The 27960-nt window shown below is 44.0% G+C and overlaps 2 protein-coding genes across 4 annotated transcripts; one reads left to right on the top strand and one right to left on the bottom strand.

Moving 5' to 3' along the window:
• Nucleotides 1–732: 732 nt before the first annotated feature.
• Nucleotides 733–18936, top strand: PLAT (plasminogen activator, tissue type). Of its 3 annotated transcripts, none has more exons than XM_009515023.2 (14): nt 733–919; nt 6527–6628; nt 7647–7686; nt 8090–8221; nt 8619–8732; nt 9081–9255; nt 9820–9911; nt 10170–10344; nt 10679–10764; nt 11174–11369; nt 11867–12003; nt 12092–12232; nt 13666–13814; nt 14676–18936. In XM_009515023.2, the coding sequence occupies exons 2-14, from the start codon at nt 6548–6550 to the stop codon at nt 14832–14834; spliced, it is 1677 nt and encodes a 558-aa protein (XP_009513318.2). In that variant the 5' UTR covers nt 733–919; nt 6527–6547; the 3' UTR covers nt 14835–18936. The 3 variants fall into 3 exon arrangements, with proteins under 3 accessions (XP_009513318.2, XP_064328768.1, XP_064328769.1); XM_064472698.1 differs by lacking the exon at nt 733–919 and adding an exon at nt 2462–2566; XM_064472699.1 differs by lacking the exon at nt 733–919 and adding an exon at nt 3996–4272.
• Nucleotides 17983–26933, bottom strand: AP3M2 (adaptor related protein complex 3 subunit mu 2). Its single transcript, XM_064472700.1, has 8 exons — nt 26573–26933; nt 24211–24382; nt 23541–23678; nt 22916–23001; nt 22168–22301; nt 21089–21296; nt 20093–20237; nt 17983–19661 (listed from the first exon to the last, which is right to left on the bottom strand). The coding sequence occupies exons 1-8, from the start codon at nt 26843–26845 to the stop codon at nt 19561–19563; spliced, it is 1257 nt and encodes a 418-aa protein (XP_064328770.1). The 5' UTR covers nt 26846–26933; the 3' UTR covers nt 17983–19560.
• Between the last annotated feature and the right edge of the window lie 1027 nt (nt 26934–27960).

Raw genomic sequence — 27960 nt, 5'->3', positions numbered from 1 at the left:
AAGTCAGGACACATCTAGTACTAAAACAATTGCACCACCACTGACAGTTTTCAAAAGGCAGCCTTAAGTTCAGCTCTAAACCGATCATTCAGATTTGTCTGCCGCACTTTGATAACCTGGCACCTGTGACCCCACCCTGGTGAGATCTTCGTTTTCTAGGATGGACAGTATCAGCGAATATTTAACTCTTTGGTCCTCAACATGCTATTCCTTATTTCGCTCTAACGATCCTCAGGGGCTTTGCTCATTGTCCCCACTTAGCTTGAGAGCTCCTCTCACCATTTCTCCTCCCAGCGGCATTGTTCATGGCATGCTTTGCTCCACATACAGGTCAGGGCGTCTCTGCTGAAGATCCTCAAGGGATGCCATTCAGAGCACAGCACGCTACGCTCTTGCTTTAAAGTTTTCTCAGTACTAGGACTAAGTCTGCAGATTGCAGACCCCTGGTCATGTTAGAAATAATACAGCTGTGCACTCACGTTCCTGGCAGCACGATGGGACTGTCTGTCATACGAGATACATGCTATTCTCGCCGTCACTGAAGCTTAAGGTGGTCAATGGGGAAAAATTGTTTTGAAGGCTGCATCTGCTCTCTGACTGGAAGAGAGAAAGAACCAAACAAACTGGCTGTAAAATCCAGCACACCCTGCTCACTTCTGCAAGCAAGCTGTCCTCTGTCCCGCACAGACTCTCTGACAGCCTGGCCACAGGGCACTGCCCCAGACCATCCCCCGATCCTCTGGAAGGGCTGGGGGGAAGCACGCCCCACTGCCCTCTCGAGTCTCCACCCCCTCGAGTGGAGTTTTAAGTAGGACGGGAGCTGTTCGGAGAGATCAGAGCAGAGGCGCAGAAAAAACAACCCCAGACGGGTCTGGAAAGGAAATCATCAGCAGAATACAGACGAGAAAAAGGCAAAAAGGTAGGTACTGCTCAGCACCTGTTTCAGAAAGTGCATTTCCCGTTTTCAACATCAGTGGCATTGTCATTAAATACTATTAAATAATAATATTTAATTAATCCCACTGAAGCACCATGGTAGTTAACTGAGCTATTGCCTTTCAGCTTTTGAAGAGATTCATAATGCTGGGTAAAGCTGCTAGCTTTTTTTTGTTTCAAGCAAGCTTCAGCTATTCCAGGGAAAGGGCTGACAGCCTCAGGCTCTGAGCAGTTGGCAGGGAGGAGTCCCCTGCACAAAGAACATTAGCAGAAGAACTTAAAACAAAGGAAGAGTTACCGACAAACATCTTGATGGTAAGGAGAGACCCAGAGAGCTAGCTGTGAAAGAATAATTTATCGTCCTCCTGGGAGAGATCAGACTATGCCTTTCACACCAGGCTCCCAACCAGGGTAATGGAGGGACAAAGAGGAGGAGGGCGGGTCTTCTTCAGTTCTCCCTAAACACGCTTCTTTTCAAATGCGGCCAAAACCACAGGAAATATTGAGAATGATTCCCAAAACGAAGCCAGAGTTTGAAACATCCATTTCCTCTGATGTCTTCGAAGACTACAGAATCTTACTTTGGTTTGGTTTGTTTTTTTTAAATTCTTTTCTCCAAAAGCAGAAGTCTGTCCACTGTTATATTTTAAAGAGAAATTGTACGACTCTGATATTCACCTGCTCAGTTTAGGAAAGGGATACAGAAGCTCTTTCTCCAGAAGGCAGGGAAAAGCAGCAAGGATTTGCAGTCTTTAGCTTGACCTAGATCAAGATAGCTGTTCATCAGCAAGAAAGCTATTAGTGCTGTAGATTCAGAATCAAAGTATTCTGGAACGGACATACTAGGTTATTGGGAGGCATACGGGGGGCCGGGGGGGGAGAGCTACTTTTAATTTCTATTAATTACTTTTTGTTCGACCTTGATAAAATACATCCCTTTTTTAGGTCTTATTCCACATTGGTAGGATAATACACTCTTAATGCTCAGAAGGGCTGATAATAATAATAAATTAATATGTGGGATTTAAAGTATTCCTGCTGCTGATGCTTCAGCAAAGAGATAAATTTAGGATATCCTATATCTTTATGTCCAAATGTACTTGAAAGCATAGAATCGAAATGTCAGAGCACCACATCTAGGCCTCTGGCTTATTGCTAGAGTATTTTTGATCAGAGATGAAGCAAAGCATTCAAAACCTGCCTGGATGTGTTCCTGTGCCCCTTGCTCTAGGTGTGCCTGCTCAAGCACGGGGGTTGGACAAGATGATCTCCAGAGGTCAGGTCCCTTCCAAACCCCACCATTCTGTGATACTGTGAAAGGGTGAGAGCAGAGGGCACGAACTGTTTAGGAGAACCCTACCAGAAAGCACACTGCTTGCAGATTTCTGCTTAGAGTCTTGTAAACATGGTATTTTTCAAAGACCCATATGGTTTCAGTTTGATAGGGCTTATCATTCGGAACATTCCAATTGACTGGCCTAAGTTGTACCTTTCCCAAAACGGAAAATAAACATCTGGCAACATCTGTTACCAGTCCTCCATGCACGGTGGGACAGCAGCCACCAGTGGATGGACAGGCATCCCCCATGGAGATGGGGAAGGAGGGAAGGGCGGGCTGCAGCGTTGTAAGGTAAGCTAGCCTGAACAGGGGCAGCAGGAGTAAGTGGAAGAAAGGATGTGGCATCCAATGCAAGGTGAATTTAGGGAGACTGTCTGTCACATTCTGCAGTATAAGCACGTGCTGTGTAAGACTAGAAATAGTCTGCTATACAAGCAGATATGGGATAAAATTAATTATAACCGTAAACTTGATGCAGGTGCTTTTTAAACAGGGACTCCTCCTTTCATGTCAGTCTCCAAGACTGAAATGCCTTTTTTTTTTAATTTGAAAGATGTCTCCCCCTCCCCCCTGAAAACTAGCTATAGTTTCCTGCTGGTTTCACGCAGCTGGGACTTCCTCTAACTTAAGCCAGCTTTGACACTCTGTCCTCCCACAAAAAAAAAAAAAAAAAATCTTATTTCACCAGTGTTGCCTTGTTTTGGGGGCATCTCAGCAGGCCTCAGAAATGAGGACTCAACAGTTCTTTACAGTGCTTCCTAGAGAGAAACTCTAACAAAGCAGCTCAACTCAGGTAAGTAGCTTCACTGAATGAACCTTCCCATAACAAGGTCTCAGCTAGCAGAATCTAATTTCTTAAAGCTCTAAGAACTTCAAGCCTTCTCCACAGACAGCAACAAAGATGACCAGCAGTACTAACAATTAGCAAGTTAAAAGCTTGCTCCTGTGGGATGCCGAACACAAGCCTGCATAGCTCCAGTAATGAGCTCCAGCTGCAGGAAGTAAGGATAATACAGCACAGGGTTACAGCAGCAACCAGATGACTCTGGGTAGCAGTTCAGATTGTCCGCTTCAGCTTTGGGAACGCTGCTGATTTAGTTCCAATTCAATTGAAGTCAATGCCTGTTTGGAAATAGCTCTTACAGCTTTTAAAAAGGCTTGCTCTACAATGCAAAATGCTTCCTAAGAGGTGAGAAAGGGCTTAAAAGTATATAAAAAGTATACCACAAAGTCTGCGTACTAATACAAATCCCTGAGATATGCTCTGAATTACAAAGATCTCATCATCAAGGTGTGACCTTTGTGTGACAAGACTTGGAGTAACTAAGGTTCTTGGAAGCTGTTCCTGTGAATCTTTTCAGTCTGACTTGCAACTTAAGTCTCCTCTTTGTGTGGTCTAATGATGAGAAACCACAGCCTAAACTGTCCTGCTGTACTCCCAGTTCTGCTTCAGAGACTGTAGCATTTGTGCCTTTTGCTTTTTCTTTGAATAAATCTCAAAAAAAACCAACCAAACAACAACCCACAAACTCTCTGCCTTTTTAGCCTTGAATCCTAATTTGTTAATATTAGTCACACTCCAATTTCATCAGCTATTATCCAGTTGCCTTCTCTGGCTTTACATAAACAGAGCCTGAGCTCCTAATTTCTGAAAGTAGTAGTTTTCTCAAATAATTGGAGTAGCTTTCTACTTGCTCAGGGATCATACAATGTAGATGATAAAAAGCTGATAGTAAGGGAGACAGTGCCTGAATATTATCTAGAAGATTTGGAAATGCAGATCAATTGCAGAGGTTGGGAACGAAATTTTGTCTTCTTGCCTGCTACTCTACCTTGCTCCCAGCTCTCGGTTTGTATAGGAGGCATTATGTTTTCAAAGCAAGAGAGAAAATGAACCTCTGGTGCTGGGCTCATTCAAAGCAGGGGGGTTCCCATCTACATCGCGCTCTCGTGATTCATCATCTCGGCCATCTAGACTGACTGCTGCAGCGGTTTTGGTTAGTACAGAGGATCAGGCTAAATCTGTTCACGCTAGTGATTACTTATGTCTCGTTCAATTGTAAAAAAGAGATACTCCTGCATGCAGTAAAGTAACTATTACTTTTAGGAAGAAAATTATGGGTTCAAGTCAGCAAATCTGTGGTAAAGTTATCTGTCTTATTGTAAAGATTTCGGATTACATAGTAATGACAACTCCAGTCCTTAAAAGCTATTACTCAGCTGTGAAAATCTATAATACCTTCATAATTTTTAATAGATGTATTGGACCTTACTATATAATGCCATGTTTCCAAAAACTCCTAAGGGCACTAAGTTGCTAAACTTCTGACACTGTAAAATCATTTGTATCCATCTTACTAGTTTAAGCTTTGCCATGAACAACAGCCTCTTCCCTCCGCAACAGAGTCCTGGTGGCGTACCAGTAAATCCTCATCTAAAGTCCGTAAGTTCAGCAGTGTTTCTAAATATAAAATAGAACTTTGCTAGCTACCAAAGTCATGCTGCTAAGGTCAGGCTTTACTGGAGTTCTCTTTTATACATCCATTTGCCTGTTCTTTTACAGTTACTACAAGGTCACCAAGATAAAAGAATGGGCAAAATACATCTTCTCAGGGATTTTTCCTACAGGGGTTATCGGAGGAGCTGGAAGCCCACAGCAAAGTGCACTGCCTTCATAGGCACCAGACCACCTCAGAAAGCCCTTCACTGCCTCTGTCTGTCACATCCAGTGCATTTTTCTGCTATGAGGATGAGATTAGAAATGGTGTTTATTACAGCAAGGGAAAAAACCCGTGTTGCTTAATTTCAGTGGTAAAGTTTTGTATATGCTCAAGATGCCACTGCGTTATGAGCTGCTGAGAATTTTCTGTCTGGCCAGCAGCTGTCCTAAACAAGTCAGTGCTTACACAGGCACTTGGCTTCAGTGAAAGAAATAATTTTTCCTCCTTTGTCAGGAAGCAAACTGGGGGAGGGGAAACTAGTACCCAAGAGGGTAGTGCATCTCACTGCAGTGAGTGGCTACAGAGATCTAAATTCACTCTTCTGCCAAGAAACTTGCAGGCTCAAGGCCAGACAGAAATAAATTTTGCTACAGTAGGAAGGATTACAGATGGATCACAGTACCCAAATGTCCTTCCTATAGCTATCTGTGGCCAGGTCAGAGCAGCAATTTCACCAGGTAGGAAATCATCCTCTGATGAGTGAAGAGAGAAGTAGATTTTCAAAGCAAATGAGATGAATGGAGGCAGAAACCCAGGTTCAGCCTTAATCCCAGCCACACCATACCAGCTGATGATCACCCACAGACCATTGGAGGTTCTCTCCCAAGGCTACTGCTGTAGGAGACAGACTATGTAAATTAGTCTGGAGGAAGCAGAAACTCTTCATGTGGGATGGGAGAAGGCTTTGTCTGAAGTGTAAAGCTGTTGAACGGATTAGAGGAAGTAAGATGTAGCTGTGAGTGTATGGAAGTGACACAAGGAAGGAAATGCTGCAACCAATAAATGAGAATGCCAGGCCAAAACCCAATTGCCATACTCTCCATTTTTAGCAAAAGCATATGACAACAGTAGAAACTAAAAGCTAAGCCGGGGAGAAGTTGTAGGAATACTGAAAATCAAAGACATGGCAGTGCTGTCCCTACCTATCAACAACCTAAGTCTCCTTGCTGGCGCATCCTCTACACAACAGAAAAGCCCTCGCTCTCACTCAAAGAAGCAGTCTCCGCAGAAATGCAAATCCTCTTAAACCATTATTATCACAGACTGACTCTGCAGATGTTTGTGCCCCTGCAAGCGACCTCTTCGATAGGCCTCAGTGACCTGAATCTCAAGCAACACTTTCCAGTCAGCATTACACTCCTTCATTAGACAAGTCCATCACTGTAATAATGCACATGATACCGTTGGCTTCCAGCAACCTTGGGAAAAACGACTTGGAATTTACTTCTACCAGTGTTATTCCCCAGGAAACACTGAGTTTCCTCCGGATCCCAAAGGGTGTGCTTTAGCTTGTCTGGTTTTGTAGTCTATCAAGTAAAAGCATGTCTGGGTCCAGCCTGGCCATTTCCCCTGACCAGGGACGCCAGGACAGCTAGCCCACATGGCTGAGAACTGCAGGCTAGAAAGTGTGTTTTTAACATAAGAAGAATTTTCATAATTTAAAACCTTGATTTAAATTCATGACCTTGAACTCCATTCACGCTGTAAAATGCCTTTGTTCAACATCTTATTTTTCCTTTTGTCTCTATAGATAACCAGGGATTCGGAGGTGATGTGGAAAACACTCAGAATGGAAGGCATACTGCCATGTCTCCTCCTGCTGGTGGGAGCAACCATCACTGCTCAGTGCCAGGTAAGAGGCTAATTCATCAAATAATGCTGTTACCATCCTCCTGCGTTTCCAGCAGCACTTCCTTACCAGACTCCAGCTGTCTGCATCAGGCAGCAGGAGAATCTGGTTCTATCATTAGAAAGCAGAGGAAGGAAAACTTTACAAAGTAGTCTACCTCTAAGCTGGGATTTTCAGTAAGGTGTTATCCTGGCTGGTTTTCATGTCAGTAAGCAAGTCTTCTCCAAATTTTCTTGGTGTATCTGTTCACTGCCACCTTTCAATTAAGAGTCCTATTGTGATCACCCTTTAATTGTCTTTCTATTGTTATCACCTTCATCGTTACTCTGACTTAGAACTGGACATCAGTTGTTCCCATGTCCCTTCACTTTAAGCCTTGCATTGTACAGCTTGAGTAAACCTTACACAGTGCTAAAATGCTTAGTCTCTTTCTCAAAAACTTTCTATCCCAGCCTTCCTCTTTCTTTTTGTTATTCTTTCTCTTGTGGCCTGATAAAGAAGCTTTCTAAATTGGTTTGTTCCTCAACACTTTATCCAAAATATTTATTTAGTTGGCTGCAGGAGACATCTCTCAAAGGTAATCAAGCTACAGAGGCTTATGGGGAAACTGCATGTCAATGAGCAAAAATAACTGCTTGTTCACATTTACTTCTTTGGAAATTATTTGCTTGAACCTCCTTCAAATAGCAGAAAGCTGACAAGCTTTAGTTAGCACTTGCAACGCCCCAAGCGCACATAGTCACTTCGTGCACGGTGCAAATACAGCACATCCCAAGTTCATGTCGTTCAGATGACGAGCAATCACCTGGTAAACTGTGGCAACTCAGTGATTTACAGTTCTCTGTACCCATGCTGACGTACTAAAGGCACTCTTCATTGGACTGTCGGGGGGGCAGACAGTTGCTCAGAGCTCCCCTGATTTACAAGCCCTCAAGAAGAGGGCTGGCGCTTTGGAGGCACTTGTTCTCTCAGTTTTCTTAGGAGAGCAGTTACTCACAGAATTAACCTCCTTTGCTTGCAGGGCTTGCGCGTACGTTTCAAACGGGGAGCCAGATCTAGAGGTAAGCCAGGCAAACTACAACCTTGTTACCTGGAGCTTTGCGAACCCCGGAGGGGGAAGCAGATGATGCTGAGCGAATGGAGCCTGAAAGCTGTTTGTCATGGTTATCTGGATGAGAGATTCAGAAGGCAGAATACCAGACCATTAATACCACCCACAACTCAAAGAACAAAGTTTTGCCCTCCCTCTGCTCTTCAAAAAGAGGCCGGTCAGTAGTGGAAAAGTACATCCAGTAACACAGCAGTGAGAGAGACAGGAGAATTGTGGTCTGAGGAGGAAGAAGGGCAGCCCGTTAGATGCTCCCATCATGGATACTTTTGTCCTGGAAAGAGAAGACAGTTCTTTTGCTCAGTCAGGTCTTTTCCCTGAATCTCTAAAAGAGGATTTCCTTTCTCCAACTACAGCCATTTGCACAGACAGTTCATCTGGAGAAATTTACCAGCACAGGGGGACCTGGCTCAGGCTCTCAGGGAGCAGAATAGAATACTGTAGGTGCGACAGTGGTCGGAGTCGCTGCCACACTGTGCCTGTCAGAGGTGAGTATGAAAAAGAGAAAGGAAATGGTGGGGGATGAGAGACTGTCCATCTAATCATCCTAAAGAAGAACTCCACTGTCAGGGAAGGAGTCATCACACAGAAAACTTGGCTTGAAATAGAACAGGATAGAAATGAAAATACTACTATATACTGACTCAGGCAGGACTAAGCGGGAGTGGGCAAGAGTCTGAGGAAGGCTCCTAATAGTGTATGTGGGGAGAATGGAGCAAAGGAGGAATGTAAGCACTACATGAAAAGACTGTAAGTACATGACAATAACAGGTAGGCAGGGAAAAATACAACAGGCTAAAGGAGACTGACAGGAGAGGAAAGATGGGTATATATTGCCAGCTTCTTACTTCTAACTGTATTTCCTGGCTTTTGCTTATTCCACAGCCTGCACTAGAAATAAATGCTACAACGGGGGCCAGTGTTCACAGGCGTATTATTCCCCACAGCTCTTCATCTGCCAGTGCCACCAAGGTTTCTCTGGGAAGCAGTGTGAAATAGGCAAGTATGCCATCTCAATTACTGTGAGCAACGCTGCTGGGTTTAGCTCTGCAGTGCAGAAGGATGAGGTACCCAGAAGCTGCTGCTGTATACTAGGCTCTTTGTTAAGTTGCCTCTTTTTATTCTATAAAGAACTTTTAAGAAGGACACATGGCCTGTTCTCATCTTAATAAAACTCTGTGTTTTGGAGCTGAAGGCTTTTGTGTATACTTACAGTCTGCCTGGCAAGGCATTTTCACTGACTTACTAGACAAGACACTTGGGAGCCAAGTTTAAACAGAGCAAAGACTGGGAAAGCAGAGTTTGGGATGCTGACCTTACAGTAACATTTTGTGCCCTTTTGTTCAGATACTGAAGTCAAGTGCTACAAAGATGCTGGAGTAACATACAGGGGTACATGGAGCATGACAGAGAGTGGAACTGAATGTTTAAATTGGAATAGCAATGGCTTGATGGACCGGACATACAGCAGCCGAAGAGAGGATGCTGCTGAGCTGGGATTGGGCAATCACAACTATTGCAGGTGAGGGGCTGATGGCACACAGGTCAGAGCCACAGGAATCAGCCCATTCTAGGAGCTAGGAGCAAAGAAACAGCTGTTTGCAACAGTCTAATACCAAGCAGAGAACACTCGGCACAGGTGCAAATACAGTGCAGCCCGTGAGCAGCGATTGCAACTTCTGTAGACATACCTGAACTTCAGATCTATCTAGGCTTGATGCTTATGACAGGCTACAAAATACATACATCTCTCACCCCAGAGTCTTTCCCCCTTGTCCCTTCTCAGTGCCTAAAACTTCCTTTGTAAGCCAGCTTCCTGCAGCTTCAGATCCTGCTCAAAATTCTAAAAATATAGTGCTTCCTGCACATGAATTGAACAAGCTGTCCACTCCTGCTAGTTACTGGCTGTCTCATCCTCACCTCCGTGTACTCTACAATTTTATAATTAAAATAGCAATCCAAATGACTTCTGATGGTTCAGTCCATGTCTTCACCACAGAACAGGATTAAGCTACCGAACCAGGTGGCAGACATGGGACTAATAACAATAGCTTGATAATGATGCATAATATCATAACTCTTTCAGAAACCCAGATGAGGATTCCAGACCTTGGTGCTATATCTATAAAGGGGGAAAGTACATCTGGGAACACTGCAGTGTGCCCTCCTGTTCAAAAGGTACATGCAGGGGGATAGGGAAGGGACTTCAGAGCTTCTGTGATTCACTGCGTATACAAGGGTTCTCTGTGGACTTACTCGGTTTCTGTAGCCTGAAAAGTTGAGACTCCCTTGTTAAATCATGTTTAAGCTTTTAATATTTATGACACCGAGAGACTGACGTAAGTATAGCTAATCTATAGATGCCTTCACAGAAATCAGTTAGGAACAGCTGGTGGGTTCACATCCATCAGTTAACGTGCAGCTTTCTTATTGAAGTTGGGAACATCAACTGCAAATCTGGAAGAGGCACAGATTACCGAGGCAGCCACAGTGTTACCAGTTCCGGAGCTACCTGTCTGAGGTGGAATTCTGGAATCCTTATCAACAAGTTATATACTGCTTGGAGAAGAGACGCTTACCAGCTGGGCCTTGGAAGCCACAATTTCTGCCGGTATGTAGTCAGTTACAGAATTTTTAAAAAAACCCAAATTTCTTTGCAGTACTCTTGAGGCAGGGCTCTGGTCTTTTACATGCATTATTAAAGCACAGGAAATACATTACTGCTGGGAATAAAGCTCACTCACAATAGCAATTTTATTCCACCTGACCTACCTATGCTTCTCTAACATCAGACCCCATAAATGCAGATTCCACATGTCCCTAGGGCCCTCTGTATCTTTAGAACAATCAAAAAGACTACACTCGGGTCACAGTGCCACCTTTAGGTCTCCCCAAACTCTCTGCATCTAATAACACAAATATCTCTTCTCTTCCCTGTGCTGTAGGAATCCTGACAATGACAGCAAGCCCTGGTGCCATGTACTGAAAGGAAATCAGCTCACATGGGAGTACTGCAATGTGCCTACTTGCTGTAAGGATCCTAGCGCTCCTGATGCTTCTCTTTCTTTGAGGCATTAATGTTCTGCATGTCATTTGTATTAAACTCAAGCCTCTTACAGTAAAATAAGAGTTGGGGGAAAAGAAAAAAAAGGTTTTTGGAGTAGAAAGGGATTTTGTGGCTCCATCCTCACAGAAATGCCTTTTTTTTCCCTGCCAGAAGGGAAGATTGCAAAAATGGAGGACAGAAAAGGCAGGGTTTCCTTACTGTATTTTTCAAATCAGATTACAAGTTTCCTAAGAGACAGGAATGAGTCAGATAGATACTAAACAGTTCACGCCAGGCTGCCTCAACGTGCACTGACAACTAACAGGCTCTTAACCCTCACTCAAAGCAAGAGTGCCTGAAAAAAAAAGCCAATTTCTGGGTTTGTCATCCACAGCCACCTGTGGCTTAAGGCAGCGCAGAGTACGCCAGTACAGGATTAAAGGTGGCTCCTATGCAGACATTGCAGCTCACCCATGGCAAGCTGCCATCTTTGTGAAGTATCGCCAAGCACCTGGAGAGCACTTCCTCTGTGGAGGAATTCTGATCAGTTCCTGCTGGGTTTTGTCAGCTGCTCACTGTTTTGAGGAAGGGTAAGTTGACAATTCAGTACTGCCTGGGGAAAAAAAAATAAATATGGAAAGCATCCAGTATAGCCTTACTCGAAGTGTAAAAGACTTAAAAAAAAAAAAAAAAGCAAGCTCTTTATCCCAGTAAGTCATTCTACACTAAAGATTATAGAGTTAATTGTGCTGAGCGTTACAGACAGGCATTTATTGGGCAAACTAGCAGCATGGCATTAAGGTACCACAGCAGAATATCAAATAGCTGAAGAACAAAGTTGTCAGTGCAGATGCAGAGCCATCTGAAACTTGAGAACAATTAGGGGCTGGCAGAGGAACTTTGCCATGATGACTGTAAGCAATTAGAGCAAAAAACAAAGGCAAATAGGACACTTGAGGTCAAACTGCCTGGGTAATGAATTAGTAATAGTGCTAAAATAAGAGAAGCAGAAGCTCCAACAGCACATCTTCAAGGGAAGGGTCCACTCCAGTTAACAGGGGAATGAAGTAAGACTCTTGTTCTTCAGCTTTAGTACAAATCAGCTGAAGGTTGTGCTGGGTAGGACCTCCCGAGCAACTCCCGAGAAAAATGAACAAAAGTTTCAAGTGAAGAACTACATTGTGCATCAGAGATTTGACTCAGAAAATTTCAACAATGATATTGGTAAGAACTTTTCTGACCTCATGACTGGAAAGGTCATAGTTGGCTCAAGTTCGTGGTTAATGACATGGGGATATTTTTCCCTCTTCAGCTCTGCTGCAGTTGAACTCAGATGCAGAAGACTGTGCTATTGAAACAGACACTGTCCGTGCTGCCTGCCTCCCTGCAAGAGAACTGCAGCTGCCTGACTGGACTGAATGTGAGATCTCTGGTTATGGCAGAAGTGAAGAATGTAAGTAGAAGATACATGTCTACATGTAAGTAGAAGATACTATGTCTGAAGTTTGGGTCCCCTGCCCTCAAACAAGGGCCTTTAGCATCACTTAATGTGTGACCCCTGAATTATTATATAGGCTTATATCAGCACAGCATAAGTGGGAGATAACTTACACAAACACAAGTTTTGCTGTATTTCATTCATCTGAGTTCTGTCAACTGCAAGGGCTAGTAGAGTCTTCCTTGATACTCTCCAACAGTAGAAACACAAAAAAATGGCACAATGGATAAGGGAGGAAAGACAGAAAATTTGCAGTTGGGCTACCACACTTCGGCCGTACTGAGTATATTTAGATATTGTCATTCTGACATAAATCCACTTCTGTCAAGATTTAATATACTACACAGTTACAGGCAGTTGCATTATTCTAAAGATACGTTGGCTGTACAGTGATTAGCAAAAAAAGAACCAAACCCAACAAACTAAAGAAATAACAGTCCCAGATATATATTAGGAGGCTGGCTAAATGCTTTGAAAAATGAGCTACAACAAACAGGAATAAAACCTGTCTGAAATTATACACAGGCTGACCTACATTTAAAACAAACAAGAAAACCCAGCTCTTATTTTACTGGCACTTTCTACTAATGTCTTTTTATTCTCTATCTTGTAAACTCTTTGAGACAGAGACTGCAAAGCAACCATCATAACAAGATCTAATTGTGATTTGAACCCATAGGGTTTTTGGAACAGACTTAAAGATTTAACATATAAGTGTGGCATAAAGTGTTTTTAAAGTGCTTTTAAAGCTAGTCCTCAGCATTGCCTACAGAGAGTACAGGATAAACTCTCTGGGAGGGAAAGGATGCTGCAACTGTAATTCAAAGCTAGAAGGAAAAACAACAATCCTGCCAACTTTCAGCTTTGTGCAACTGCAGCTATGCAGGAGAGTAAAACCAACACCCAAAATAAAAAAAACAAATCCCTTCCATTCCAACATAACACAAACATACATTCCTGTCCAGTTACTCAGTATCGTGTACGACAGGGCATCTGATTTTTGTTAGTGCAGGACTAACGTTAAAAAGTCAGGATCCTGTTCCATACAGTTAGTGATTTTCATAGACACTTCCTGTGATTTCATTTGGATTGATGTAACTGTGCAAAGATGACTTACACATCCAAGAAACCCAGCAGTCCTTAATTTGGAGCCTACAAAAACCTCTTTAGCATTTAAGCTTGCTAAAGAAGCAATATTCTCTCTCAGCCAGATTTAAGCTGTTGTCACTAGCAAAGCAGAACCCCCAAGAATTAAAGATGACCCTTTGGCAAGGAAATGTTTTAGCCACCCCCACACCCCTAAACTACAGAAACGGAACCGCAATTTTTGTTTTTAAATATATACACACAGACATATATACATATCTATATTGTCATTTTTCTTCCAGTTTCTCCATTCTATTCAGAGCACCTGAAAGAAGGCCATGTCAGACTGTTTCCAGCCAGTCGGTGCACAACACAGCATCTCGACAACCGGACAGTTACAGACAATATGTTATGTGCAGGAGACACGAGGAACCTTGATGATGCCTGCAAGGTAAACCCAATTCTGGTCCTCTTTTCTTTTTAGGTCTGTCCTTGATAGTCGGAGCTAACCAAACAAAAAGCCTCAGAAAATTTTTTAAGTTCTGCACTTGGCTACGCGGAAGTTCTAGTAGACTTTCACTGAACAGAACTGATGGCTCCTCATTCTTTTTTCATCCCCTGCCCCTCATAGCTGGGAAAGCAGGCTACATCTAACCAAGCAAACCAGAACAATACAGATTGAAAGTCCCAAATGTAGGAAATAGCACAAAACTGAGCAGGAAACTCCACCTTAGCAGCACTTCCTAATATTTTCTCTTATGTGAGCATGCAAAACACTCAGCAGGAGGTTCTGTAAGAGGAAGGGGGTGCTGCTCTACTGAAAAACAGAGAAAAGAAAAATAAAGGCCAAAAGATGGTGGAGAATGAGCACCTAAAACATGAGGAAAAAGGAGGGCATGCATTCAATCCGCATCCTTTCTGTTTAAAAACACTCTTTAATAATTTTGTTTTACTGTTACACACAGCAGTATAAAACACCACCCTGGACCTTCATAGCTTGAATAAGAGCATTCCTCTCGTTCTCATCAACATCTCACCTACATGTCATAAATGAACGCCATACAAAGTTAGACACTTCAGTGTTAGTTGGGGTCTCTCCCCATGGGAGCAGCACTGAGGGAGTCTGGAACACAAAAGTGGCTTATGTGAAAGTGCTGTTACTAAGAGCTCTTGATTTTTGAGTGTGCTGCGTAGGGTATTTCCGTAGACACAAGTACACCACTAGAGTCAGTGTGTGTGTGTGGGGAACCAACACAAAAACAGGCAAACAAACAAAAAAGGAGATTGTTACTAACCTGCTGCTTCTCTGTAGGGTGACTCTGGAGGGCCTCTGGTCTGTATGAAGGATGATCGTATGTATCTAATTGGAATCATCAGCTGGGGAATAGGCTGTGGCCGCAAAGACATGCCTGGTGTTTATACAAATGTGAATCGTTATCTTGACTGGATTCAGGACAACATGAAACCCTGAGAAAGAAAAACGAACTATCCACACTCTTGCGGCCATGCCCTCCCAGCTTCCATCTGGGTGCTTTAAGGACGCTGACAGGGCGTTCTGTTGGTCCAGATGCTTGTGACTTTCAGTACAAGATGACGACAAACTGCAGCATGTGGGAAGGGCACATTCTCAAATCACTCTCCTTTCCTTGTTACAGGTAACCGGAAACTAACACTCCTCTCCCCCCCACCCCCAAGCTTTCTCCCTGCATCAGATCACATGAGTACAATTAAAAATAAATTTTGGCCTGAGAGAATAAACCAAGAGAGAGAATCATGCATCCTGTGAACAGCTATGTTGTTTTGGGAATGGGTGTGAACTGAAGGCAAAGGGGACAGATTTTGTTTTCTGAAAACTTCATCTCCCTCCTTATTTGGCTGTAAATTTGGAAGACATTCCAGTCAGGCTTAAGCTCTGTCCTTATACTATTTTACTTTGGTTATTTAAGCTGCTTTCAGCTTGACTCCAATAGAAAGAGCAAGGCTGTAGGCATGGGCTGCTTATTTCCATATCAATATACTACTTGCTTTTTCAATTTGGAACTCATTCATTAACTGGGTCTGAGCTTAAACTCTCTGAGCAAATCCAGGATGGCACACTTGTTAGGACATTCCATTCTTCCACTTGCTTTTCCTCCTGGTAGGAACTAAATACTTAAATAAATATCGAACAGGTACAAATCTCACCACCAGCCTTATCTGCCACAGAATCAACACATTACTTTTTGACTATTAAAATTTCTATGCATTATCATCTGACATGAAAGCAAAAGCTCTTTCTTTAGCACAGCAGGGTGGGGCAAAGGGTAACTGTAATGATGGCAATTTCAGGCAGCTGCTAGATTTACATCCCCAAGTAAAGATCAGGTCAAACGTCACAAGGCTGCATAGGTCACGTAACAGAAAGCAGGACAGGTATAACCAAGTCACCATGAACTAGAATCTCAATAATCAAGCATTACTTACTTGCATTGCAGTTGCTGTGTGACGCTAAATGGTATCTATACACATCCTAAGAGTTAAGCCTCTTTGAGAGATTCTTTCCTGTCCAATTGTTGTATAAAGTAAGAGGAAGCAGGTGTGGCTACCATTTTACAAAAGGAAAAACATTATATTGAGGCTACAAAAGGAGCTTAGCATTAGTATCAATCAGGCATTGTAGCTAGAAAACTAGTCTGCTTTATTTGGGAAAGGCAAAACATTGTAACTCAAAATGTTTACTCTCACAGTTTTAAGGAACTCTCTGATGATCTACTAGGACAGCCTCCAGTCACATAGAGAAACTAAGTACAGAAGAGAGATTTGGTAACGACAGCCATTACTTCCTCAAATGGGTTTTGTAAATGGCAGCTTTACAAATGGTCCATGTCTTTCTAGCTACCACCTTAGAAACTGACCTCGAAGAGATCTTCCATAATGTCCTCAGAGAAACAGGGGTATAAGTCCAGTTAGCTTCAGCAATGAATCACATATTCCAGCCAGTGGAAGGCCAAAAAAAAAACCAAACCCAAGATTTTTATTGAAAAAGAGTCACAGTGCAGGTTTTTGAGTGTGATTTTTTTTGTTGTTATTTGTATTTTATTAAGTATAAACCTTGAGAAAAAGACAACTTAATTTCCATTCCTCTCCCCTAAACCCATTTCCAAGTGCTGCTATGCCTCACTATCCTGCCATTCACAAGCCTGCCAAATATTTGCAGCCTGTAAAACACCCAAAACTGTTCCGATGAGTGACACAGGTAAGTATCCTCAAGAACACAACTTTTGTTTGACAATTCAGTCTATTAAATACGTTATTTGAGCTTGATGTGATCTAACAGCCACCAGTAAAATGTAACTGAACCACACCTGATACTGCTATCTTTTAGAAAAATACATCCTTCAAAAATATAAGTTGCAGAGAACAGTTTTACATCACAGCCATTACCAGCTCCTTGAAAGTACCCTTAGATGAAATATCCAAGGTAATAAGAGAGCTATGCAAGCCTTAGCTGCCATCTCTGTACTAGCTACTTCCTTCCACCCTGCTCTGTCTTCTGTGACATCTTCTCTGTAGCTGACTTAAAGGGCCCAGAATAGACTCAATTTTTTTTCCAAATGCTTCTTTATCTCTCATTTTGTAACAGATCCTTAATCTGTGAGATCTACTAAATACCAGTCCACTAACTAGAACTGATGTTTCTCCAACCTTACTTCTCGCATTTCATTTCTCAAAAGTTGCTGCCACCTACCTCAGTGCATTTGACTGCATTTCTCTGGCTTCTTTACCTATTACATCCCTCCCTGATAAAAATCCCCAAGATGGTTTCCACCTCTACATCAGCTTTTCCTCTTCTTATCCTACTTGTCCTCTTCCAGCACAGAGTAGCACCGTCTTGAGACAAGGTCTAAGACAATAATGATTGCCATCTGCTTGCCTCATCTTTCCACTCACTTCACAGTCGGTATCATCACGTTCAAGTTCTTTCAGCATTTATTGTAACTGAAGTGCAACACTCTGTATTTCTCCCTCCAAAACTCCTTTTATCATCATCTACCAAGTTATCTCACTGATGTTGCTCCCCACTTCATCTTTCATTCCATTGCAACTTGCAGACATGTCAGACTGATACAGAAAGCTTGTCATAAGGTTATGCCAGACACCCTTATGCATATAAGCAGCCTTTCAAGATCTCAAGTAACAAGAATCACTTAAGCACGGAAGAAAAGATACTTGAAAAAACAAAGCTACAAAGCCAAAGGATGATAGCAGTACTTGAGCAGGAAGGTGAAGAGGTATTTCACTGTCTTCATAATTAAAGCACAGCCCTTAGCCTGCTACCCAAAACCCTACCTCACGAACAAAAATGGTTTAGCTGCATTCCTAAAGACAATTTCACTGAGGGTCTAGGAAGAGCTCAGTAGTCCTTTGGGGAAACGTTAAGAAAAATTACCAAGAAAGTAATTAATTGTAGCTTTTCAGACAGTGACTCAGTCCCAAGCTTACACTCCCAACTACAGACAGACATTTATCTCCCTAAGACACCAACTAGCCACAATCCAATTGGCATTATTTACCTTCCTCCTCAAATACCAACTGCATTTCTTGTAAAGCCCACACAAACCACTCTGAAATGACACAGATGACATGTAAAAATGAATTTTATTGATGCCCTTGCTGAAGGTGGTATTTGCACTGAACACGCTCAGCAGTAAGGCCACCTGCTATGGCATTCATCAGTTGCACTGGAACTTGCATTTCCACAAGCAAGATGCCACTCATCCGCTGCAAGTGTGCATCACATGCAAATCAGAATGTATGTTATCCTTCATTTAGGGTCACCTTGTTCTGTTCACACGTATGAACTGTACATGCTGCACAGCCACCTGACCTGTAGTCACTTGCACAGCAGCTTAGGGACAAGTTCTGCTGCCACAGAGAAAACACATTGGCATCTAGTGGCCAATGAGCACATTACAGACAATAAAGAACAGTGCAGATGCCTCTCATTTCATATTTTTGCTGTACAGATGAAGCTCAGACTGGAATGGCAGATGCAGCAACAGCTCCTGCAGAACAGATGGTCCCAGTGAAAAATCCAGCGTAGGCTTGAATTCACCTGCACAGCAGCTGATTGGTACAGGAACTCGAATGAGGTAGGACAGCCAGAAACACTACAGAGGTACCAGGACACAATTATCTCAAGGAAAGACGTCGGTGAGCAGGAGAACAGCAGTATCACCTTCATTTGTAATAGGCAGGCAGAGACAAAAAGAGGTTCCAACAAGTTACAATAGCAATCATCTTCATTTAGCCACAGTTTCAGTTTCCATCAGAGTGCTGTGTGTCCACAAAACTTCTCCCGCCTGTCTGTATCTTCCCTGAGTCCCTAAAGAAGCTAGGAGAATCCCTACCTTCAAATACTGACGAAATAAGAAGAGATGCAGAATTACATTGAGATGTCACCACCCATCAGTTACAAGATCACGTGTGCTACAGTCAGCCCTTCATAAAATATCATACTAAAATTTGGGTGGGTTTCCAGTCCATCTCCAGAGATTCAAGATACCTGATGACCAAGATGGCTTATGAAATATCTAGAAAAAGCATCCACATCTTCCCTTCTTCCCTCTGTGGCACCATCCCCAATCTCAGGCTTCTTAACTTCCCATCCCAGGTGGGACAATCTACTTTTCCACTTCTTCCAGTCTCTTTGAGGCAGAATGAGGCTAGATGATCTCTCTGCTTCCAAGAACTATACGTGTCTCCACCCTAATGCCCAGTGATGGAGAAGGGCAGATGCCAGACCAACACACTGGAGATGAAGTTTGTGGAAATTCAACTTTGTATCATCTTCAAAGGGATAGAGCCAGACAAAATATAAGGAAAAGGAGTTACAAAAGGCAATAAATCCCTAGAACTTCCTTTAAGACAGCAAAATGAAGGTGATACAAGCTTACATAGCTGACTCTCTAATCCCAAGGGACCTGAACACCTCTCCCATCTGCATCTTTCCAAATTCTCCAGACTCAGCGAGGGATGAGATGATTTCAGGTCAATCTTACTTTTCCCTGCTCCCCAGCACCCTAAGCACTGGCTCTCCTGCTCATGCTACTACAGGCAAGGGAGCAACCCTAAACAGATGGATGGGGTAAGAGGCTGCATCCAACAGCCACGGACAAGAGAAATAGGAGAGTACGCTTCCTCACTATCGGGATCCTCTAGGTTCGGACTTGGAACTTGCCAGCCTTAGTCATGTATTTTATCCCCTTGAAGGGCTTGTACTTCTCCCCATACATGTCCAAGCGATTCACCTTCAGTCCTAAAGGTAAACAAACACAGCATAAGACTGCTGCCACAAACAAAGCAGACAGGCCTTCAGGATAAAGGAACAGAAGATCATACTAGAGGTGCGGAAAGCATAGGGAAAGTTTTTGCAAGCAGTAAACAGAACGGAGAAAAGCTGACAACTGCTAATTGTCAGAATAATTCTTTACAATTACACCCATACCCTAGAATTCTTTATAGGTCCCTGAAAGAATGAAATGCAGGGAAATGTAGATAGGCTGTTTCACAGAGCATCAGAGAGAACAAATCCATGTATCTGTAGTCAAAGCATGCAATTTTTTTACTTAAAGAACACATTTAAAATAGGATGTACTTCAGAAGTCCTGCAGAGCTACTTCAGCTACCTGCAGAGTGAGCACTGACACAGCAGAGAATATTCAGCTTCTTTACCTGACAGTCACTTACCAGATATAGCCAGCTGCTGAATTTTAAACTGCAGGTTAATGGTGGGGTTTTCATCTGGTTTTGATGTCCCAGCTTGCAGGCTCACACTCCCCTTCAGGCTTGGCAGCTTCTGAGGGTTTATTTTCCCCACATCCCAGGACAGCAACTTCAAGGAACAGAAAATGCAGCAGTGAAGCAGAAATGCTACAACACCCTCTAAAGAATAGTCCCCTTCCAATGACAGCTTTTAATGTTGCTTTATGGAAAAGGTTTTTGTCTTACTATCTTGCCTTTCATGTTGGACAGACACAGTACAGGCTTAAGAAGCAGCAGCCTTGGACCTCTGTTCTCCCTCTGTCTTTCCATGAGGTTCCCCAAAAGCCTACCATGAATTATATTTCCACTACTTGTGCTACAGGCCCCATTTCATGTGTGTAACAGTGACAAAAATTAATGCAGAATTGCCTCCTTTCCAAGTGGCTGAAGCAGTGTTGCTTGAGGCTCTACTGTGGGTAAACAATCAACTTTAAGTTTGCAATAAGGCCGGGGGGGGGGGGGGAAGGCAGTGAACTCCAGGGACAACCACCAAACAACAAAACTAGAACATCAAAACAAATTGAAACCCACTAACCAGCCCAAATCCTCCATTTTTGCAAAGGACCAAGTCTATCATGCAGTACTAGGCATAACAACTAGATATGCAGAAGCTTGTAAACCATCCACCAGACTAATGCCTCATCATACAATACCAGTTCTTGGATTTTCTGCACACACCAAGCAACCAGAACTACAATTCGCTCAAGACATTGACCTATATGTTGTGGGGATTAAGACAACTTCTAGGATGCAATTGTCCAGATAAAGTTTTCACCCAATAAAAGATACTGCCTTCAGAAAAGCAACGTTCAAGGAAGTGTTGACACAAGCATGAACAGCTCAACTTCATTTGCTTCATTTGCTGAAAGTTAAAAAAGATTAAAAAAAAATAATAAATCTAATTTCTGTCTTTCCTCTTACCTTTGTAACTGGATCAAAGATGTGTGTTCCCTGAGAGGGTGTGAGGGTCATATTTAAGACACCTTTTGGCATCTGGCTAGTGACCATCACTCCCTCTACAGTCTTCCCCATAGTCTGCTTCGGCCCCACTGTGATCTCAAAACGTCCCAGTGAGCTGCTATCACGGAAACTGATGTTGTGTTTAACATAGACAGGAATTGCCACAAGACTAGAATAAAGACATGAAAATAAAGTCCTTGTCAATCTCTCACCTTTATCTTTGCTTTTCCTAATGCAGTCCTTCCTTCCTACACTGAAAACACTGGAAACCAATCTCCTTAAAAGAGAAGGAAAACCCAATGCTCATTTGTTCGATGTAAGAGCAAAGTCAGAATCCTGTTCTCAAGTCTTAATTACACTTCTTTTAATCAAGCTTGCTGTATCTTAGTTTTCTACCTCTCTACAGGACAAGTAACTACATCCAATGTAACAGGAGACTTGAGCAAGGAATGCGGAATGTTTTGCCATGTCACAACCAAGCTGGCAAGTAGTTCCAGGCGGTGCAGCAGCACTTGAACTTCATGTTTGTGCTTTCAGTTGGATTTCCCACTCCTTTCACCTACTTGAGACAAGTCAACAAAGTCTAACAAAATGCTTTAGCATCTCTAACTCCAATTAGTATTCAGTAAGCTGCTTCTAGAAAAGAGTGCAAACAGTGAAGAACTTGTAGTTCTATTAAGAGAGATGCCAAAACCCCAAAAAGATTACCAAACTATCTTGTTTTATTCTAGAAGTTTTTAATAAACATAGAAAATCAACACCTTGATTACTCCATACTGTCTAATTCTTTCCCTCTCTAGCTTGTTCATCTGCTACCAGTCTTTGGAGCAGTGATTCTGTCATTTCTTTTTGGTCAGCCAGCATTTTTCAAACAAGGAGAAAATGTGTTTTTAAAAAGGAGAAGTGCAAGGTACCACACATCTCTGCTTCATTTGGCACAACATGCCACCTGATCTTTAAAAGCAATTCCTTTTTTTTTTTTTCTCCCAAGCCAGAAAGATCCAAATTTCATAATTCACAGCACTACATTCATCACCTACTTCTGAGCACTGACATGGTAGGAGAGCAAGCGAAAATTTCCATCAGGTGGAATGAAGGACAGTATTCTCTCCGACTCCCAGCGCTTAAAACGCACACATGGATGGAAGCTGACATCATCCAGTAACCGAGGGTTCTGAAATAAAAGAAAGTCACAAAGTTAGTGAAGGCAGTACTACTTAAAATAACCTCCTCTTCTTCTCCTCAATCTTCTGTCCATGAAGGTCCTACCATTTGATGCGCTCTGCCCTCTTGAAGGTATCTACAGTCAGAAACATTAAGCCATTTGATGGTGTTACATCTGTGTGATTGTCCCTGCTCACTGCAGGGGGTTGGACTAGCTGACCTGTAAAGGTCCCTTCCAACCTGAACCATTCTATGATTCTGTGATAGCAGTACTCAGTAACCTCTATCCTATCTTAGAAAATTCAGTCATGTCAAATAATTACATTGATGCATACTCATAAAAAAGTTAACCCTTTAGGATATCTGCCCAAAGCACCATATCTTAGAAACTTAAGTCACAGCACACTCTAACAGTACTTTTAACAAAGAATCTGAAAATAAAACCTTTAGGCTCAAATTTGTTGAAGTTCACCAAGAGTTTCCATTGTCAGTTCTTTCTCTTTTTGTTTGGCATACCCAGGTTCTGATCTACTGGAATCCATCAGCATGAGACTGAGATCCTAGTAGCAGGGCTGCAAAACCCTTTTCAAAATACTTAAGTAAAGATACATCCTTGAGCTTTACCATAAAGGAGAGGGTAAGGTCTGGCATCCCAGTCAGCTTGACACAAGCATCAATCACCCCTTGGATTTCAGCAGTAATTGTGGAACCTGCGACAATACAGTAAACATGGGAGGTTATGTGAACCTGATCAAAAAAATCCCAGTGTGGAAAAACTATTAATGGGGAGGGAGGAAATTTATTATTTTTATGAAATGTCATGGCACATTATACGGCCCACTCAACATTTTTTCTCATTCTCAACAACTTCTAGAGTAGATGCATGCAAATAAGAACCACTGACACCAGCAACATCCATTTTAATGGCCAATGACAACTAGCTCCCAATTCTAACAAGACTAAGGTGCACAAAAGCAAAGGAGATAGAAGGCGAATTAAAATTGCGCATAGCACTATTTTCCCAATAAAGAATTGCTTACAAGACCTCAGGAACAAGGACAAGTGAAAACCTTGGTACCTCTCTCAAATTTTTGACAGAACAGCACCTAGAAGTTGGCAACATTCCAGCGCAAGAAAAGGAATAGAGCTTCCCACACTTATGGGGGAGCTCCTTTGTGAAACCCTAAATTGCTCTTCAGGCACTATCAGGACAAGTTACCCTCATCTTAGCCAGAAGCAACTTCCATACCCGATTTGTCAATGATTGCATCTATCTCCTCAATCACATCAAAATACGCCTCATTGTTAGTATATTTTACACCAGTACGTCTCCAAGGCACCACTGATAGCTGTCCAGTAGGAAGCTGGTCACCCACATTAGTGCTTCCTGGAAAAGAAAGGCATCACAACAACCACAAAAGTTAGACAATGCTCTGGAACAAGTCCTTGGCCTCGTATAATTTAATTGTAATTAATCTCCAAGAACCTCTCTCTCTTTGTAGGAGAGCAATTACTCTTCCAGACTCACTGTTTGTATTCTACAATTTACATCTCTCTCACATCCAATGCTAAAGCATACCACATAAGGCATGGGGAAGTGTAGCTAAAAACAGAACAAAAAGCCACCCCAACAAAAAACCCACACCAAATTAACCCATCCAGGAAGTCATGTCATGGCTGTACCTGGAAATGTAATCTGTCTGTTTCAGGGAAGGAGGCAAGGGGGGAGTGCAGCTGGTGCTGCAACTGGAAGGAACCTCAAAGCAAAGCACTACCGCAGGACTCCCTAAGTACACCCATGGCTGGGGTTTGGAATGGTTTAGTACAAGATAAATCTTCTTCACCCATGTCCTAATTTTCTTATGCAGGAATATCGTCACACAGCCTCCCCAGTTTATCTGCTTTTTGTTTCCCTGTACCTGTGATGGTGTTGACAACTGTTCGCAGGATAGTGGGAGGTTTTATCAGTTCCTTAAGAATATTAGACTCTGTTGCCAATGGAAAGCCGTTGTCCAGCATCTCTTCCAGCACCTCATAAACCACCACAACATTGTCCTTGATCATCACCTCTGAACAGACACCAAAATAATCCTGTGCAAAAGAAATAATTACTCAACAATCTCTGAGAAACAGTTTTAGTGATCATTCAGGTCGGTGTCCTCCCACACAGAAATAAATCAAGCCTCTTCCTGAGGGAGGGGAAACAACACTGAAACTCCATGTATTTGTACAAGCACATCAGACAGGCTGACCGCTCCAACAGACACGCACAACTCTGAGCATACCTCTGCCACTGCCCCAGCACGCTGGCAAATCACTGCTTTACCAATTGCTCTTATTAATATCCTTTGACAGCTAACAGATTTTTTAATTAGCACTTGGATGCAGTTCAGTTGCAACCGATTAAGCAGCAATATTAATATGAAAAACTTTCTTCCTGCAGCCACTACTGACTTGCGTGCAGTGACACCTTTCATTAGACTCCAGTATTGTGTATCTTTCCTCAACTGCCCTAGTCTTTACCCACAGTACTCTCAATAGTTTAACTAAGCAGCACTGCTGTTTAAGGAATTCAACCTCTCCTCATCAAAGCTTTTAATTTATTTTTGTTATAATGCTTGCATACATATAGGCAATAATACAATTACTAACTTCATTTCTGTAAATATTTTTCTAGAATTTATTTTGATGTGGTATATACGGGAAGCACAGCTTCAAACTCTCTGCTCATTCTGCTTAAGTCCATGTTTGTTTTATAGAAGAATACTTCTGAAGCCCATCTAACACACTACCTGTGTTTTTTCATTCTCATACCACTTGGGGTGTACAGACTGCTTACACATCCTGAGATGTATTGGACTAATAGCAGAAGTCCAGTATTCTGAAGCCTGCAAAATAATTCTATCCATGTAACAAACCCCTCCTTCCTAATAATTTACGAGGTGTATAAAGCAGAACCCTAGAACATGAATCATAAAAGATCCACAGACCAGTTTATTCCCCAGCTTAATTCCTCTACTGTTTCTTCAGCTCCCACTCCAAAACAATAATTTTCAATATTGAAGTTTGCAGTAAAAAGATACCAAGTCAAATTGTTAACCTGTAACACAATGTGCTATAGCAAACCAAGTGGAGATCTTTCAAGATTCAGCATATGTTACAGGAAGCAGTCCCAATAATTCAGCAATTTTAAAAATTGGACATTTAATTTACTCATAGTTTTATTCTGTGGGGACTTCATGCAGCTTTCCAGAGAGAGAAAGCGAGCATGCGCATGCAAACACAAACCTGAGCTTCTAGTTACTCAGAGCAGTTAAAGAGATCAGGCATTCCGCACAGAGCGTGAATATCCACAAACTGTGTACAAAACACTACTTCTTTTTCAGACATATCAGATTATAACACACGGCCAAGCCAGTGAAGACACACTCACGCCTCACCCCCTCGTAAAAACCAAGATCTAAGTGACGGACTTGCTACATTTTTGCCCCAAACAGCCAGTCCACTCCCTGAACTCAGCGGGACGTGACTTGGCCTATGCTCAGGTTCTGACCGGTGCCTGGAAGAAAAAGCTCACATGATACTTGTTTGACCAAGCTATATGGCTGGGTACAAGTTTGACCTCCCTGTATTCTGGAAGGATGCTGGTCACAAGACATTCCACATCCAGACTACACAATCTGCTGCTGGCAGGCAGAAGACAGACATCTTCACTGTCTCCCTAAACTGACCGGCAGCCATGTCAGCCACAGCACAGAGGGAACATGGCTGCTCTGGGGCAACTCCTCCGACCCACTTCTTGAGGAGGCAAATCCGCTTGCAAGAAATATCGCTAGATATACGAACATAGGTAGGTTGTCACTGACTGAAGCACATAGCTATGAATCGCTAAAACTCCTTGTGAGAACAAGGCCAGCTCGATCTTAGTTCACAGCTCCTAGAAGAGACAAGGCTGCAAAACAGAAATATAAATCTTGATGGCTTAAAGGTCCTTCCTGTGAGCACAGGCTGATCTTGAATCCACCCTCACCCTAGGCAGCGCATTCCGCACCACCACAAGCCCTCAAGACCCGCTCTAAGATCCTCGCAGGCGCAGGATGAGAACCGAGAGACAGGAAAAAGAGAAAACCAGTTGCTGCTGACTGGAAGGGCTCCCCTTCACCCCCCCGCCCCGCTCCCCTTTGCAGCACGGCAGGGACCGGGGGCTCCCCCTCCCCTCATCCCCGCAGACACCAGCCAACCCTCCGCCCGAGGGGGCCTGCGCGGCCGCGCCGGCAGAACCTGGAAGGTATCGACGACGCGGTGCAGGAACTCGATGACGAAGAGCGGCGGCACCTCGCTCTGGATGACGGCCACGAAGAAGATCTTGTGGCGGTAGACGCTGAGGAGGTAGTGGTGCGGCGTGGGGATCACCGGCGGCACGTTCTCCGCCTCCGAGGCCCTCTCCTGCGCCTCGAAGAAATAGTCACAGACGGAGCGGCTGACGACACTCTTCCAGTGCTTCTCCAGGAAGATGTCCCCCGCGGCGTTGATGAGGAAGAGGCTGTGGATCATGGCTGCGACGGGCGGGCGGCCGGCGCCTCCAAGCCGCCCCGCGTCAGCACCCGCAGCCAGGCCCCGCTGCCGACCCCCGCCCCCGCGGCGCCGGAAGCCCCGCCCCCTGGCGCGCCGATTGGCAGCGCCACAAGCCTCCTCCCGACCCCTCCCGGCGGAGGTTCGGCACCGAGCGCTCTGATTGGGCGGCCCGCTAACGGCCACGCCCGACAGGCCGGGGGGCAGGCGTACGGACGGTAACGCAGCAGAACGGGACGCCGCGCTGGGATACGGCCGCGGGAGTAGCTGTGCCAGGGGTCCGGACGGGCCCGGGAGCGCGCCCCGCAACGTCTTGCAACAATGCCCCGCCGGCTGCAGGCCCCAGGAGGGGCGGGCCGCCCCTGAGCGCGCGTCGCGATCCCCGCCCACCGCTCACGCAGGACGCGCGCCACCCGCCGCAGGCCGGCAGGGGGCGCCGCCGCGGGGCAGGCCCGCGCGCCGAAGGGCTAGGCGGGGGCGCGCGGGGGGGGGCGGAGCTCACCTCCCCAGGCCGCCGGCACCCGCTTCGCGGGGGTGGAGGGGCGCGGCTGTCGGTCAGGCCGTCCGTCCCGGGACCGGGGGCCGCGGCTCGTCCCCTTACCTTCAGGCGGGCTGGTCAGAACAGCAGTCCACCCTGGGGCCACCGGGGCCCGTGGCCTCGACAACCGCACCGGCTCCGAATTAGGGGCACCCTTGTTTTGCGCCAACGCCGTAGCGTGGTCTGTGAAGCATGCGAAGTAACCCACCTCCTGCAGCGAGGGGCAGCTAGTGGAATGTTTTCCGTGATTATTTCGCCGGTTTGTTTGCTGCGGAGTAGGAATGCTACTGGAAACAGAATCCAGCTGGCACGAAAATGGCAGTTGTCATGCAAAAACGCATCTAAACTCCACGCCAAGCGATTCCTTAGTGTAACTAAAACAGGTGTCTCCGTTCACATAGCAGACCTCTGGGCTTCTGAGTCAGGCAGATGCTGTTACAAATAACTCTCCAATTTTACTTCTCTGCTGGGAACAAACATAAATACAAGAACAACAAAAAAGATGTCCTTTCTATGGCAGCAAATCAGCTGTCCGAGCACACTGCCTGTGTTACGTGGG

The sequence above is a fragment of the Phalacrocorax carbo genome, chromosome 24, assembly GCF_963921805.1.
Source record: "Phalacrocorax carbo chromosome 24, bPhaCar2.1, whole genome shotgun sequence".
NCBI lineage: Eukaryota > Metazoa > Chordata > Aves > Suliformes > Phalacrocoracidae > Phalacrocorax > Phalacrocorax carbo.
Note: the sequence above shows the minus strand (reverse complement) of the source record. Positions and strands in the feature narration are given on the sequence as shown.